At 39.6% G+C, this 15,545-nt stretch overlaps 1 protein-coding gene across 2 annotated transcripts; it reads right to left on the reverse strand.

The window, feature by feature from the left end:
• Positions 1-375: 375 nt before the first annotated feature.
• STEEP1 (STING1 ER exit protein 1) lies at positions 376-14,455 on the reverse strand. 2 transcript variants are annotated; one of them, XM_045538731.1, is made up of 7 exons: positions 14,278-14,455; positions 11,305-11,422; positions 5,572-5,613; positions 3,843-3,981; positions 3,215-3,304; positions 2,520-2,612; positions 376-1,341 (listed from the first exon to the last, which is right to left on the reverse strand). In XM_045538731.1, exons 1-7 carry the CDS (start codon positions 14,399-14,401, stop codon positions 1,279-1,281), a joined length of 669 nt encoding a protein of 222 aa, XP_045394687.1. In that variant the 5' UTR covers positions 14,402-14,455; the 3' UTR covers positions 376-1,278. The 2 variants fall into 2 exon arrangements, with proteins under 2 accessions (XP_045394687.1, XP_045394688.1); XM_045538732.1 differs by having other exon boundaries at positions 14,335-14,437.
• Between the last annotated feature and the right edge of the window lie 1,090 nt (positions 14,456-15,545).

Consider the following 15,545-nt stretch of genomic DNA (forward strand, 5'->3'; position numbering starts at 1 on the left):
AAAGGTAAATGTCATTGTCTGGAGTTGAGGTTAAAGAATTGTGAGGAGGTTAGGGTTAGTTATCCAAATGATGTTAATTCTTTTTCAGAATGAGGACAGGAAATGAGGTAAAGAGGAAGACCTCATCAGATGGAGGAGAGTAACTGGGAAGATGGTAACATAGCCCTTACCCTGGGCCTTCCCAAGACTCCACCCCTTTCTTTTCAAATTCTTGCTAGCTCACATCCAACCTACTTTTCCTTGCAAATAAGGAAATCGGAAAAAAAGCAAAGAAGGTCACCCCATTATTTCACAACAGCACCTCACAAACATGCCCTGGAAGTTGCACCTACTAAGTGCAACTTATTGTAGATAATACAAGTAGGTTAACACACCTCCTGTCCCAACACTTGTAATACAAGCAAACTGATAAAAACATGGGTACAAATACATGGCTATTGATATCATTGAAGCAGTGTGACATAAAATAATATCCATACATACAACACTCCTCTACAAATAGCAAATATAAAATAAAAGACACCTGACAGATAATTTTGTTTATCTCAGTATCATTTCTTTATCTCTAATGTCTCCCTCCCATGTACCCACACAGGGAAGCAGTACTCTTACCTAACTAACTGAATGGTAGCTCCCTTGGGTTACTTACTGAGACCCTATTTTCATGCAGATCTGAGCTATCCTACCCCCTCACTGCAATCTAGCTTTTCCTTAAGTATAAAGTCTGATCTGGGATGGCTCATCTACAGATTCACCGTCTGAAATAAAGGAAGCTTTTTATGCAGATTTTGGCTTTTAATGATTCTTCCCTGACAGTAGAAAGATTCAAACCATAGCCAATTCTAAGAACCAAGACAGGGTTACTTAAAAGGATCTGACTTGCTGAAACTAAATATAATTCATGCTGCTTTTCTCTCTGACATGCTATAATATTTTTTCAAAAAATCTTTAAACATTTTATTAACTTTGAAGAAGGAATAAAAACAGCCATTTTAGAAACTAGAGACACCCAAGCACTGATCTATTCATAGTTTCTACGTAGCTGAAGTTTACATCAAATAGACAAAAAATAGTACAGAAAAGATTTTAAAAAATCCATCTCCTGGGAAGCAGGTCAAATGGACTCAGTTAAAGACCTCACTGAATGTAGGAGAATCTATGAGAAGCAACGTAAAGCCTTCAGGTGGGACATATATAAGAATCGGTCCACGTAATGAAGTTACTTTTCTTCCTTATCTAAATGCTTGCCTCCAGTCTGTGCTCAGAGAAAGGTCATGGTCATTTGAACTGGTTGTCAATCAAGGTCCCCTTCATTTTCGCTTTCTTGGCTTCGAGTTCAGCCTGGAAAGGAAAAAAAGTGTTATGTCTTGATACATGACATAAAATTCTTATTTTCCTTCCTTATTCTAACCACCCCCAAACACTCTCCCTTAATGTTCATTTAGTGTACAAACTAGAATAGTGGTTCTAAAATCATTATGCATCTCTAGCAACTGCTTTCCAACCTTTCTGATGTTATAGCACACATAGAAAATGCTATTTGTAGGCAAAACGGGTAAATAGACAAGGCTGCAGCGAAAGGAAGTAAGGGCAGGGATTCCAGCAGCCCCAGCATCCCATCCCCCAAGGGCTAAGGGACTCTATATCATGGCATACCAGTATCCAATTCTTGGCAGAACAGGAAGAAGAACATCATTCTAGAACAGTGCTACTTAAAGTTGTGTAGTCCATGAACTGTGTTTGTTATCAGTCCACGCAAGATATGTATAAAAATTGAGAGTAAGCATTCAGAAACTTTTATAGCAATTTGACAGAGTAATAATAATCTAATAAATATTGAGGCCAATTTATTGTATAAATTACAAATCTGTTCATGACAAATTGGAAATTTAAAAAAAAGAAAGCACCGATCTTTCACCTTAGAAAGTTTGAGAGGCACTGCTCTAATCCATTACAGCAAGGTAAAGCAATTCCCAGGACCTACCACCTCTGTCACCAAAACTCCACTCATTAAAAGAGACTGGTATACCTTTTGACCAGGCACCAATAAAGTGATGACTGATTTTAATGAAATATTATAAGTAAATTGTTACCAAAAAAGCAAAAATCTAGGCACCATGATATATAGATGTACATGCTCTAAGATGATCCAATGATTAATGCAGAAAACCATCGGTGCCTTTAAGAAGCAATGACCAACCCCAATTCTGGTATCACCAAGGTAGCATTATCATATGCCATCATTTCCTGGAAGAGCAACCAAAAACTCTGACCTTGGACAAGTAGCAGATTAAAATATCCTAATTAGGGCTATCTAACAAGTATCATGACTTGGGGCCTTGATCCTGTGGTCACTACTACAAAGCCGGATACACCAACAGTCATAGATCTGGGTTAGAAAGCTGGCAGCCAATTACCCTAATAACTCCCAGTAGACCTTCTCAGGGTTTGCCTGCCTGCTGGAAGGTCTTTCAGACCAAGAAATCCAAAGAATCCCCTTGCTACCCCACGCTACTCACCAGCTCTTGCAGTCGCCTCTTGCTCATACCTTTGCGCTCCAGCTGTTTTTCGATCACTTTGGCATTCTGTGCATATGAGTCGGCAACTTCTCTCTGAAGGAAAACAGTGTCTTTACACTAGCAGCCTCATTGAGGAATAACAACAAAGACCATAAGTAGTAAATTATACTACTCAAATCATGAAATCATTACTGAAATGGCAGGACTCTGTTCCCTTTCATATCTGTACCTTTTCAATAATCCAGGAGAGTTCAGGTTTCAACCGAAGCCATTTGTAAAATAACACATAACATCTCTTGGTAAACATCATTATACTGAAGTACCATAAAGGTAATTGCTGCTATTGCTAAGGGCAGACTCACAAGCCATCGGAGCTGGACTAAAAGGGACCTGCAGCGATTTAGTCCAACAGTTTTTCAAATGAAAAGGGATGAGGGCTTTGCCCTCTTAAGGCATCTCAAAAAACCATATGAAAAAAATAAGTCACTGATCTCATCTAACTCCCTCATTCTCATTTTACAGATCTCTCTGAGATCCAGGGAAATAGGAACTAGCCCAGTCATAGAGTTTCTTACCAGCAGAGCAGGGTCTAAATGCAAAGTCTCTATTTGTCTGGTACTCGGAGGCTCTAGCTCTAGAGTCCCTTTTCCTCCTTCACCCCAAACTCCATCTCTCCTGAGAGCAGAAGCACTTACAGCCTCAATCTCCTCTTCTTCTTCATCAATGGTGGACACAGTGACAGAGCTGAACTTGCCCATGTCTTTAGTTCGTTTGGTCATCATCACCTGGAGCGGCAGGAATAGGAGTTAGCCTAATTCAGCACAAGAAGATCCTGTGTGCACATGCATGTGTGCAGGGCTGTGTGTAAGGGGACACCTACCTCTTTGGGACAGGCTGACCTATCTAAAAGTGCCAATGTTTTTATTTACATTATACTTTTCTAACATTTGCCACCAGGGATTTTTAAAGAATATTGAAAAATCAGCCTAGTTCATTCAGTTTTTAATTGTTTACACTGGAAAAAGAAGAAATTTGGAAGGGAATAAATGTGACTAAAATCCATACAACTTCTAACCATAGGAAAGAAAAAAATACATAATAGATGTTACAATTCTGTAACATCTGCTCAAACACAAAAATGACATTTTCTTAATAAAGAATCTACCTCTTAAGGAGAAAAGAAAGAAAAAGAGAAAGGAAAAAAAAAGATAAAGCCAGCAAGCATGCATGCATAAAGGGCAGTTTTTCATGCACCGTAATTTTATTTAAAAATTTGGTCTAAATATGTAGCTATCTTAAGCAGTCTCCTTCAATGATAATTACCTTCTTAGGGGGCTCTTGTTTCTGCGTATATATATTCGTTTTCCCAAAACCCTGGCCAAACTTGACTACTGCTCCATCCACAATGAAGGTCACGGGAGCATTTTTCGGCTGGGACTGGTAGAAGAGTGGCAGTCCACACCTGCAAACAGCATAGTGAATCTCTGGAAGGTCTGAGAATGCAAATCCCCAAAACAGTAATTCAAAAAGCATGGTTAGACTCTGGGAATATTTTTGTTTGTGGCATAAACTAATGATCAGCTCTTCCCAGTGTGTCCCAAAACTACTCAATAACAATCATGTAAGTGCTTGTTAAAATTGCTGGTCAGATTCCTAGGACCCTCTCCAGAAGATCCTGATTTGGCAGTTGGTAGGGGGTAGGGTTGTGAGACCTGGGAATCTGTCATTTTAATCAGCATCCTAAGCAATTCTTACCATTAGACAAGTCTGGGAAACGCTGGCTCATGCTACTGATTGCTGTTCAGTCAAAATTGCTGCCATTCTTCCCAGGCATCTCGGTGACTAGTTTGGGCATTTTGTCTAGTCTTTTGTGTTTTGTTTTGCCTTTACAGTATCAATAGGAAACAAAGGCTCCACTGCAGTGGTTGGCAAACTAATCCCTATAGTAATCGCCATTTTCTCTGGCTGGCCATATTACACTTTTTGAGCTAAATACAGTAGACCTGTAAGATGTGATAAAACCAATTTTATCAATCAGGTGTGCCCAGGAGCTAAAATGCCTTCTTACCAATTTTCCCCTCTTCAATTCTCCTAGTATGACTCCTCTGCTAGCCAAGATGTAACTGTAGTTTCATCAAGATTGAACTTACTATATAGTTTATATTCTCATTATTAACAGCCTAAAGTTGGAAATTTTTTTTGCTTTAAATATCACTCCCTAAACCAAGGTTCAATAGGTATAAGGTCCTATAAAAGGCTTTATAAATAGGTCTGGATTAAATTACACTACGTTACATTTACCACATGACCCAGCAATCCCTCTCCAAGAGAAAACACATGTTTCCATCAAGATTTATACTATAATGTTCATAGAAGCTTTACTGGTAATAGACCAAACCAGAAACAACTCAAATGCCCCTCAACAGGTGAATGGTTAAACAAATTGTACAACGAATTACTACTCAGCAATAAAGAGGAACAAGTGGTTGATACACATAACTTGGATGAATCCCAAAAACATTATACTAAGTGAAAGAAATGAGGCACAAAAAATAAATCTTACATAATACTTAGAATACATATTGTAGAATTTATAAAAAATTTTAAGAAAGGCAAAACCACAGTGACAGAAAGCAGATCAGTGTCTGCCAGGGGAGAGGAGTAGGGGAAGGAGATTGACTCCAAAGGGCACACAGGGTGCTGGAAATGTTTTATAGCAGGGTGGTGGTGGTGTTATATGACTATATACTTTTGCCAAAACTCATCAAATTGTAAACTTACAATAAGCAAATTTTATTATATATAAATTACATCTCAATTTTTTAAAAATTATACTATATTAAAAACTCATTTTTGTGGCCAACTGGTCAGGGATGTGACTTTGACTAACCTCTTCAGGGAGCATATTGGTATTTCTGTGTAGTTGAAGTGCGAAGGCAGCTGAGATTATAAGAATAAAGACATAACGAAGAGTTGTATTCAAATAATTATTTTTCTAACATTGTGCCTCTACTTGCCTGTGCTTGGAGAAACCCACACTGTTAATACTTACTTCGCACACTTCTTCCTATACTGTCGTTCAATGCCTTCCGGCCTGCACAGAAAATGGAAGTTAAAAAATAGAAAGATATGAACAAATCCCATAACCTATCAACCTCATTTCTTCAAATCCTGAAAGGGTCTTTCAAAAGTTTTCATTTAATAGATCAACTGGTTAAACATTCCTTTCTTCCTTCAACAAACACTTACCTGACATGGGCCAGGTATCTCCCTGACAGAAGGAGAAAAGCAGTATAGTAGTTATAGACACAGCAGCAATAGTAGTTGTAGTAATAACAGCAGCAACCACTTACACAGCTTTTACTATGTGCCAGGAGCTATTCTAAAGTATACCTGTATTAATTCATTTAATTCTCACAACCACCTTGCGAGGCAGGTCATATTACTTATTCCCACTTTACAGACAAGGGAACCTAAGAACAAAGAATTACATAATGTGCCCAAGGTCATAGAACTAGGAACAGAGGCGGCTGAATTAAAAATCAAGAGCCCACATGACACTGCCCTAGATAACCAACGTATAGGGACAAGGATTCAGTTCTACCCACCTGCCTAACAGAAACCTGGGACTCATCTTCGATTCTTCTCTTTCTCACATCTACTTCTTCAGCAAATCCTATGGATTTTATCTCCAAAAAAAGATCTTGAACCCATCTTCTTTTCTCCTCTTTCCTGTCATCATCTTGGCCTAACCACCAATATCAATTCCCTGGACTACAGCAACAGCTTCCTGACTGGTCTCACTTCCCCTCCCTGTGTGCATTTCAATTTTTTAATAGGTAACATATGTACACAGTATACATAAGAGTATAAAATGAAAAGTAAATATCTTCGCCATTTGTCCTCCACCCACACCCAGTTCCCTTCCCAAGAGGTAAATACTGTTTCTGGTTTCTATTGTTCATCCTAGAGACAGTTGACACATATACAAGCAAAGAACTCTGATATACAAAGAAAACACTTTTGTCCTTTTGCAGATAAATGTACCATTTACACTGTTCTCTACTTTTTTTGTTCACTTAAAAATATTTCTTGGATAATGTATGTGTGTATATATACATATATATATGATCCTTCCATATCTATAGATAAAGAGCGATTTCATTCTTTTTGAGGGCTGCATTGTATTCCTTTGTGTGGGTGAACCAAAACAACTTTTACCTGTTGGATAAATTCCTAGAATTGTGTACAGTTTAAATCCTGGTATTATAGATACTGTCAAATTTCTCTCTATAGCAGTTGAACCAATTTGTACTCCTACCACCAACGTATTAAGAGTTCCTGTTTCCCTACAGTCTCACCAACACTGAATGTTATTAAACTGCATGACTATCATTCTCACATGTGAAAAATGGGATCTCATAATTTGTATTTCTTTTTCTAAGAGTGAAGTTATAAATATTTTCATAAATTTAATAGTCATTTGCATTTTCCTTTTTTTAACTATTAGTTCATATCCTTTGGCTACTGAGTTACCTTCTTATTTAATATTAAGGCGACCTGCAAATATTAAAGGGCCTTGAAAATATTTCTTCTCCAGTTTGACTTTTTCCACCATATGGAAATTTTAGATTTTTCTGTGTTCAAAGCAATCATTTTTTGTGTGTAATAACTTATAAAATTCACTAACAAATAAATAACCTGATTTAAAAAGGGGCAATGGACCTGAATAGACATTTCTCCAAAGAAGACATTCAAATGGACAAGAAGTTTATATGAAAAGGTATTCAACATCACTAATCATCAGGGAAAAGCAAACCAAAACCACACGCCAGCTAAAATGGCTATTAAAAAGACAAAAGATAAGTACTGGTGAGGATGTGAAGAAAAGGGAACCTTTATACACTCCTCATGGGAATGTAAATTAGTATAGCCATTATGGAAAACAGTATGGAGTTTCCTCAAAAAATTAAAAATAAAACTACCATGCAATCTAGCAATCCCACTTCTTAGTATATATCCAAACGAAATGAAATGACTATCTCGGCCGGGCGCGGTGGCTCACGCCTGTAATCCTAGCACTCTGGGAGGCTGAGGCGGGTGGATCGCTCGAGGTCAGGAGTTCGAGACGAGCCTCAGCAAGAGTGAGATCCCGTCTCTACTAAAAATAGAAAGAAATTATCTGGCCAACTAAAAATATATATAGAAAAAATTAGCCGGGCATGGTGGCGCATGCCTGTAGTCCCAGCTACTTGGGAGGCTGAGGCAGTAGGATCGCTTAAGCCCAGGAGTTTGAGGTTGCTGTGAGCTAGGCTGATGCCATGGCACTCTAGCCCGGGCAACAGAGCGAGACTCTGTCTCAAAAAAAAAAAAAAAGAAAGAAATGACTATCTCAAAGAGATACCTGCACTCCTATGTTCATTGCAGCATTATTCACAATAGCCAGGAAATGTAAACAACCTAAATGTCCCTCAATGGATAAATGAATAAAAGTGTACAACTTGATGTTCTGATATACATATACACTGTGAAATGATCACCACAATTTAAGCTAAATAACAAATCCATAACCGTACACAGTTACCATTTTCTTTGTGGGTGTGTGCCTACATGCACGCATGCGTTGAGAACACTTAAGATCTACCCTCCTAACAAATTTAAAGAGTACAACATAGTATTGTTAACTATAGTCACCATGCTGTACATTAGATCTCTAAAGCTTTTTCATGTTATAGAACAGAAACCTTATATCCATTGAACAACTTCCCATTTCCCCCCACCTCTAGCCCTTGGCAACCATCATTCTACTCTCAGCTTTTGTGAATTTGACTATTTTAGATTCCACAAATAAGTGAGCTCATGCAGTATTTTTCTTTGTGTCTGGCTTATTTCACTTAGCATAATGTCCTCCACGTTCGTCCATGTTATCACAAATGGCAGGATTTCATTCTTTTTTAAGGCTGAATAATGTTCCTGTATGTGTGTGTGTGTGTGTGTGTGTGTGTGCTTTTATATAATAACAAATCCACTCCTGTGATAGTGATATTAATCCATTCGCCAGAGCAGAGACCTCATTAATCCATCAATCCATTCATGAGGACAGAGGGATTAAGTTTCCAACACACGAACTCTGGCCAACAAGGAAGCACACTGAGTGGACCTTTGGAAAGACTGTTCATGATTAAAGCAGTGGCTACGACAATCAAGGGAGAAGTTGACCCTGGCTTGTTGGTAAACTCTAACAGCTATGGCCCAACAGAGTCACTTGGCCAGAGGCCACCAGCCTGGCACTACCTGGCCCTAAGGCTAGGCTAAAGCTGGCTCACCTCCAGGACCAGGCTGGTTGGATTTTGGAGTTTCTACTCCAGTCTAGAGCCACCCAGCAGTTTTCTGGCCTAGAGGTAAGGGCATCTGCCTTATAGTGCCATAGGAGCCCCTGGCCTAGTTGTGTTGTTAGATTATTTCCTGTATTAACTTAATATTAATACACATTAACTTAATATATAAGATACTATTACATATAATTACACATAAATGTATATAATATTTTAGTGATCCTAAAGACTGTCAGTTGATAATTTTCAAAATCAGAAACCTAAATAATGAGGGGAGACGAAGCACAAGAGAATGAATTAGCCTTAGATAGAGCATGTTATTTATAAACCTTACTATACATCATAATGAAATTTTTCCCTGTTTCCTGGAGGGCTTTCCTTTGCAAATTTCATAAAGTACTTCCAGTTGTACCTTATATATAACCAATTTTCTCTTCAGTTGCTCAATTTTAAAAGCCCAGTTGTCATAATGGTGCTTGATGCCTGATTTGCTACTGAAAGTCACCTAGCAGTGGTTTCTAATTCTTTTCCATTAGTGTGGGCTTACAACAGTTTGGTTTCTTAAATTAAACATAGCTAGATGTCAGCCTATAGCTTTTTCTGGTCAACGCTAGAATATAAGTTCCATAACGGCAGGGATCTTTGCTTGTTTACTGGTTATACTGGATTGGGTAGTGTCCCTTAAAAATTCACGTCCTTCCAGGAACCTCAGAATGTGACCTTATTTAGAAACAGGGTTGTTGCATATATAATTGGTTAAGATGAGGTCATACTGGAGTAGGATGGGCCCTTAATCCTATATGACTGGTATCCTTATGAGAAGAGGAGTAGAGACACAGGGGGAATGCCATGTGATGATGCAGGCAGCGATTGGAGTGATGCATTTACAATCTAAGGAACACCAAGAATTGCTGCAAACACCAGAAGCTAATGAGGGGCAAGGAAGGGTCCTCCCCTAGAACCTTTAGAGAGACCATAGCCCTACCAACCCCCTGATTTCAAACTTCTAGGCTCTAGAACTATGAGGCAATTAATTTCTGTTGTTTTAAGCCACCCAGTTTGTTATTTTACTATGGCACCTCTACCAAACTAATATACTGGTATGGTCCAGGCTTCTAGGACAGTACTTGGCACATAGTAGGAACTCAGTAAATGAAATATTTGCTGAATGAATGGTTGGGCTTTTTGATTCCCTAGGATTCACCTCTCTGTGGCATCTGACACCCGTTGGTGCCACCCCCTCACCCCCACACACCCTTCTTAAAACTGTCCTATTTTCCACATCACTGGTTCTCCTGGTTCTGTTCCAATTCTTTTGTCTGCCTTTTAAATCTTCCGTCCTCTCTTCTTGCTCCACACTCTATATAATTTTATCCCTTCTCAGGTTTCAGTTCCCAATATATACCAAGGACTCCCAAATCTAAAACAGATCTAAGCATATCACTCCCCTGCTTATAAGATGGAGATGGCTCTTCATTGCCTAAAGTCCAAACTTGTCCACTTTAGCATTTTACTCTGTCCTCACCCCAGTAGACATGAATGCTTTCTTGTAAAGTAACCTGTGCTCCAGCCACAAAGGACTATTCAAATTTCTCAAGCACACCATATTTGATACTTTTAATGTTTCCATACTCCCTCTACCTGGAATGCTCATCCCCTTCATCTACCTGGTAAAGTCCTAGTTCAGGGCAAACACAAACACCATCATCTTGCGGTGCCTTTCCTGACCACTGTTCAAGCAGAATGGCCCACTCACACCTGTCTTCTCATAACCTTTTCTTCATACCACCAGTATTTCTTCCTAGCACAGTGGTAGACCATTTCCTCACTGAGCCACAAGCTCTTTAATGATAAGGATCATATCTTATTCATCTTCACAGATCCAATACCTAGCTCAGTGCCTGGTACCTGGTATGCTCCAAAAGATTACAGGTTGAATAAACTCATTCAAACCTGTAATTTGTAACCAAATTACAGCTATCGAAGAGCAATGGAATCATATTTCAGCACCATTTCAACAAAGCACAATAAAGATACTGCTGCATTAACTGAAGTTAGAAAACTAACACAAATGTCAAAGTATTGGGCCCAACTAGATGATGTGTTCAACACTAGACGGGATATTTATTTATTTATTTATTTTTGAGACAGAGTCTCACTCTGTTGCCCATGCTAGAGTGCCGTGGCGTCAGCCTAGCTCACAGCAACCTCAAACTCCTGGGCTTAAGCGATCCTCCTGCCTCAGCCTCCCGAGTAGCTGGGACTACAGGCATGCGCCACCATGCCCGGCTAATTTTTTCTATATATATTTTTAGTTGGCCAGATAATTTCTTTCTATTTTTAGTAGAGATGGGGTCTCGCTCTTGCTCAGGCTGTAGACGGGATATTTATATTCTTCAGAAATAGACCCCAACACAATAGGGAAATCCTAGAAAGTATCAACCTCTTACCTCCGAAGATACATGGTTTCCTCATCTTCTGTGTTACAAAACTTGTGGGCGTGTTTGGCAGCATCAATTACACGAGACCGGTCCCGGGGCCTCATGGGCAATTTCTCTAACTGACAGTCTGAAGGAATGGAGAAAGACTGTCACTGGAGTCACTGCAAAATATCTTGAGCCAATCAAAAGTTTTCAGTGAGGCCCTTTGTGGTATAATTTTCTACTATAACTACTATGCTTATTGAAACCTATTATTGAATTTTCCGACTAAAAATGACTTGGTGTCAGGAGACTATAACTATCCTAGTGATTTGGCAAATCACTTCCTCCTTCAGGGAATTTTTCCATATTTGAAAGATGTGTGGATTATATTATTTCAAAAGTCTTTCTCAGCACAGTAATTTAGTTTCTACAAGTATTTCTGAGATCATAGTACACTTGGTTTGTGTTATAATGCATTAGTATCAGAAGAGACAATCAAGCATCCTGGAATGAGGAGGGCATTGGGGAAAGTGGATATGTGCTAAGAAAAGGAGAGAGAGAGTAGGTGATATGATATATAGTATGCAAATGACCCATACTAGTTGGAGGAGTTTTAATCTGAAAACAGTGAAAACATAATACAGGAAACAAATTAGGTATAGTTATAAAGCAGACTGAATATTCATAAAATGCAAATTAAGTACCTAAAGGATCACAGAGAAAGTCAAGCGGTCAGAGTGATTAGAGATTAACAGAGGAGGTTGAGAAAGGCACTAGAGAACACTAGGCAGTTTACATGTTAGCTCATTTACTCTTCATAATGAATGGCTAAAGTAGACATTTATTATTCCTATTTTAAAGATGAGAAAATTGAGGCTTAGACAAGGTAAGAGATCTACCATGCACCTAATGAGAAGCAGAACAAGAATTCAGACCCAACTCTAAGTGATTCAAAAGCTCACATTCTTTCCACCACATCTTCTTACCAAGAAGTCATTTATTCAATAAATATGTGCGGGCCCTCTATGTACGAGGCACTGTCCTAACACTATGCTGGGAATTCAGCAAAAAACAAAGTAGATGAAGTCCCTGCACTGATAAAGCTTACATTCTAGCGAAGAGGCAGAATATTTTAAAATAATAATCATATAATATAATCTTGGGAAATGATGTATGCTAATAAAAAAATTAGGCAGGGTAAGAGGATAAACAGTCATCTCAGGTAGTGATAAGTGCTACCAAGAAAAATTAGGCAGGGTAAGAGGACAAAGAGTGACAGGGATGCTATTTTAGATAAGGAAGTCAGGGAAGAGTTCTCCAAGGAAGTGACAATTTGGCAGACCTGAATGAAGTAAGGAAACATTGAGGGAAAAGTTTTTGGGGCAGAAGAAATACCAATTCCATCCCCCTTCTCACTACTGCACTTGACTAGTCTAAAAAAAAAAAAAGAAAGAAAGAAAGAAAGAAATACCAATTCCAAAGGCCGTGGGGGACAGGAATATTTTTGACATGATGGAGAGAAAAAGCAAGAAGGCCACTGTGGCTGGAATGCAGTCAGCAAGGGGAAGACTGTTAGGAGATGATGTCTGAGAGGTAGCTAGAGGCCTGATCATGTAGGGTCTTGGTATGGACTTTGATTTTATTCTCAGTGTTACACAAAACCACCAGTTTGAACAGGACTCTGGCTGCTGTCTGGGAAATAGACCAGTGGGGACAAAGAATGGAGGCAGGGAGAGCAAGAGATTATGGTGCCAATCCAGATGAGAGATGATGGTGGCTTAGACTAGAGTGGCAGAAATGGAGGTGGTAAGAAGTAGACGGATCCTGGATATATTTTTCAAGGAAGCAATCACAGGATTTGTTGATAGACTGGACAGATGTAAGATATGTGAGAGAGAGGATCAAGAATGATTCCAGGGTTTTGGTTGAATATTGGATGAACAGTGGTACCACTGACCGTAACAGGGAAGACTGTAAGAGGAACAGTTGGAGAGCAGGGTGTAGGGGATCATGAACTCAATTTTGAACAAGATACATTTGAGAAGCCCATTAGACATTCAAGTGGAGAATGTTAAGTACGCAACTAGAGTTTGTGGAGAGGTGCAGGTTAAAGATGAACATCTGGGATTTATCGGCATATAGGTAGTATTTAAAGCTTGAGAATGATAGAGATCACCTGGAGTGTGAGTATAGCGTGAGAACAGGCAAGAGTACTGAGCTCTAGGGCCTTGGAAGGTTGAAAAGCCTGAGAGAGAAAAGGGAGCCAGGCAAGAAGGGGCAAGATCTGAGGTAGGAGGAACATCAAAAGAGTGTGGAGTCTCAGAGGCAAATGAAGAACGTGTTTCAAGAAGAATGTAGTGATTGTCTCAAATACCACTGAGAGGAGGAGTCAAATGAACACTGATAATTGGTCACTGGAACTGATAACATGGGGTTCAGTTAGTAACCTTAACAAATACGGTGTTTAATGATGAGGTGAGAAGGAAAGGCTGCCCGAAGTGAGGTCAAGAGGGAATGAGAAGTGAGGATGCAGAGACAGCCAATATAGCCAACTCTATTGAGAAGTTTTGCTATAAAAGCAGCAACAAAATGGGGTTAAAGCTGGAGGGGAATACAGAATCAAACAAGGGTTTTATTGTCGCTTGTTCTAAGATGAGAACTATTAAAGCATCTTTGTAGCCAGCAGAAAGTTATAAAGTTTCTAGAGACGGTAGTTTTTGAAGACAGTGGGTTGAGAGGGAGATACAGTTTCTTTTTTTCTGAAGGGCTTGTTTAGCTTTGAGGGAGGTCTGCATGCAGAGATACAAAGTTAAACAGAGAACAAACAAACAGAAAAAGCCCTGGAGAGGGGCGGAGATGTGTAGGGAGGATTTCGACAAAAAGGGAAAGCCCACTAATCTTCAATGACAGGTGACTCCGACGTCACAGCCAGAGGAAATTGGCCCTCAGGAACCCGAAGCCTCGCTCCTTGTAGATGTCCCCCAGCTCCCGACTACTCACCCAGCACCAGGACCATCTGGCCGCACAAACAGTAATACACGTGGAGGGGCTTCTCACCATCGTCATATTCCTCCCGATCCCGGGTGTCGGAGCAGACTACCGACCGCGACACTACTTTCGGCATAGTTCAGAGTAACAGCCTGAAAACTCCACCCCAAGGAAGAGGATCGCGCAGAAATGACGTCACAGGCGCGCCTTGCGCCTTTTCTCTTCTGTAACGCTGGTCACATGTTAGTAGTAGTCATATAAACTTCCGGGCAGTCCCATCTGGCTAAGATTCAGGGGGGCCCATCTGGAGCCGACCAGAACTTACTTTGCCTTGGCCAAGTTTGCTGGGACTGATTTAGTTGTGACACTCTTAATATTATTTAAATTATTTATTTATGTTTCTATATATGCATGCATATATGTGTATATATACATATGTGTAAAATCAGATATAACAAATGACTGTACATATTATGTATACATAATACAGATTTCAGGTGTGTCTCTAAATATGATCTTGATTTTAATGGCAGTATTCAGAATGAGTACCTAATGAAGTAGAGGAACCTTTTTTTGTTTAGTTGATATAATTCACATAACATAAACTTCACCCTTTTAAAGTGTATTATTGGGGCTGGGCGCGGTGGCTCACGCCTGGGATCCTAGCACTCTGGGAGCCTGAGGCGGGAGGATCGCTGGACGTCAGGAGGTCAAGACTAGCCTGAGGAAGAGCGAGACTCCCGTCTCTACTAAAAATAGAAAGAAATTATCTGGCCAACTAAAAATATATATAGAAACAATTAGCCGGGCATGGTGGCGCATGCCTGTAGTCCCTGCTCCTCAGGAGGCTGAGGCAGAAGGATTGCCTGAGCCCAGGAGTTTGAGGTTGCTGTGAGCTAGGCTGACGCCACGGCACTCACTCTAGCCCGGGCAACAGAGCAAGACTCTGTCTCAAAAAAAATAAAATAAAATAAAATAAAATAAAGTGCGTTATTGGGTGGTTTTTAGTATATTCACAAAGTTGTGCAACCATTACCACTATCTAATTTCAGAACATTTTCATCATCTCAAAAAGATATCCCATATCCATTAGCAGTCACACTTCCCCTCCTTCCCAGCCCCTGGCAGCCACTAATCTGCTTGTCTCTATGGATTTGTCTATTCTGGACATTTCATATAAGCAGAATCATACAACATGTGGCCACTTTTCTGACTTCTTTCACTTAGCATAATGTTTTCAGGTTCATCCATGTTGTAGTATTTCATTTCTTTTTATGGCT

Source organism: Lemur catta, chromosome X, assembly GCF_020740605.2.
Source record: "Lemur catta isolate mLemCat1 chromosome X, mLemCat1.pri, whole genome shotgun sequence".
In the NCBI taxonomy this organism is placed as follows: domain Eukaryota; kingdom Metazoa; phylum Chordata; class Mammalia; order Primates; family Lemuridae; genus Lemur; species Lemur catta.

Bases quoted from the DNA above. Each gene is read 5' to 3' on its own strand.
- STEEP1 (XM_045538731.1), bottom strand. From the start codon at position 14,401: ATGCCGAAAGTAGTGTCGCGGTCGGTAGTCTGCTCCGACACCCGGGAT. The intron at 2,613-3,214 runs GTAAGTGCTTCT...GTTTTCCTTCAG, and splicing joins AAGAAGAGGAGATTGAGGCT to AGAGAAGTTGCCGACTCATA. The intron at 1,342-2,519 runs GTGAGTAGCGTG...TTTCCTTTCCAG, and splicing joins AGAGGCGACTGCAAGAGCTG to GCTGAACTCGAAGCCAAGAA.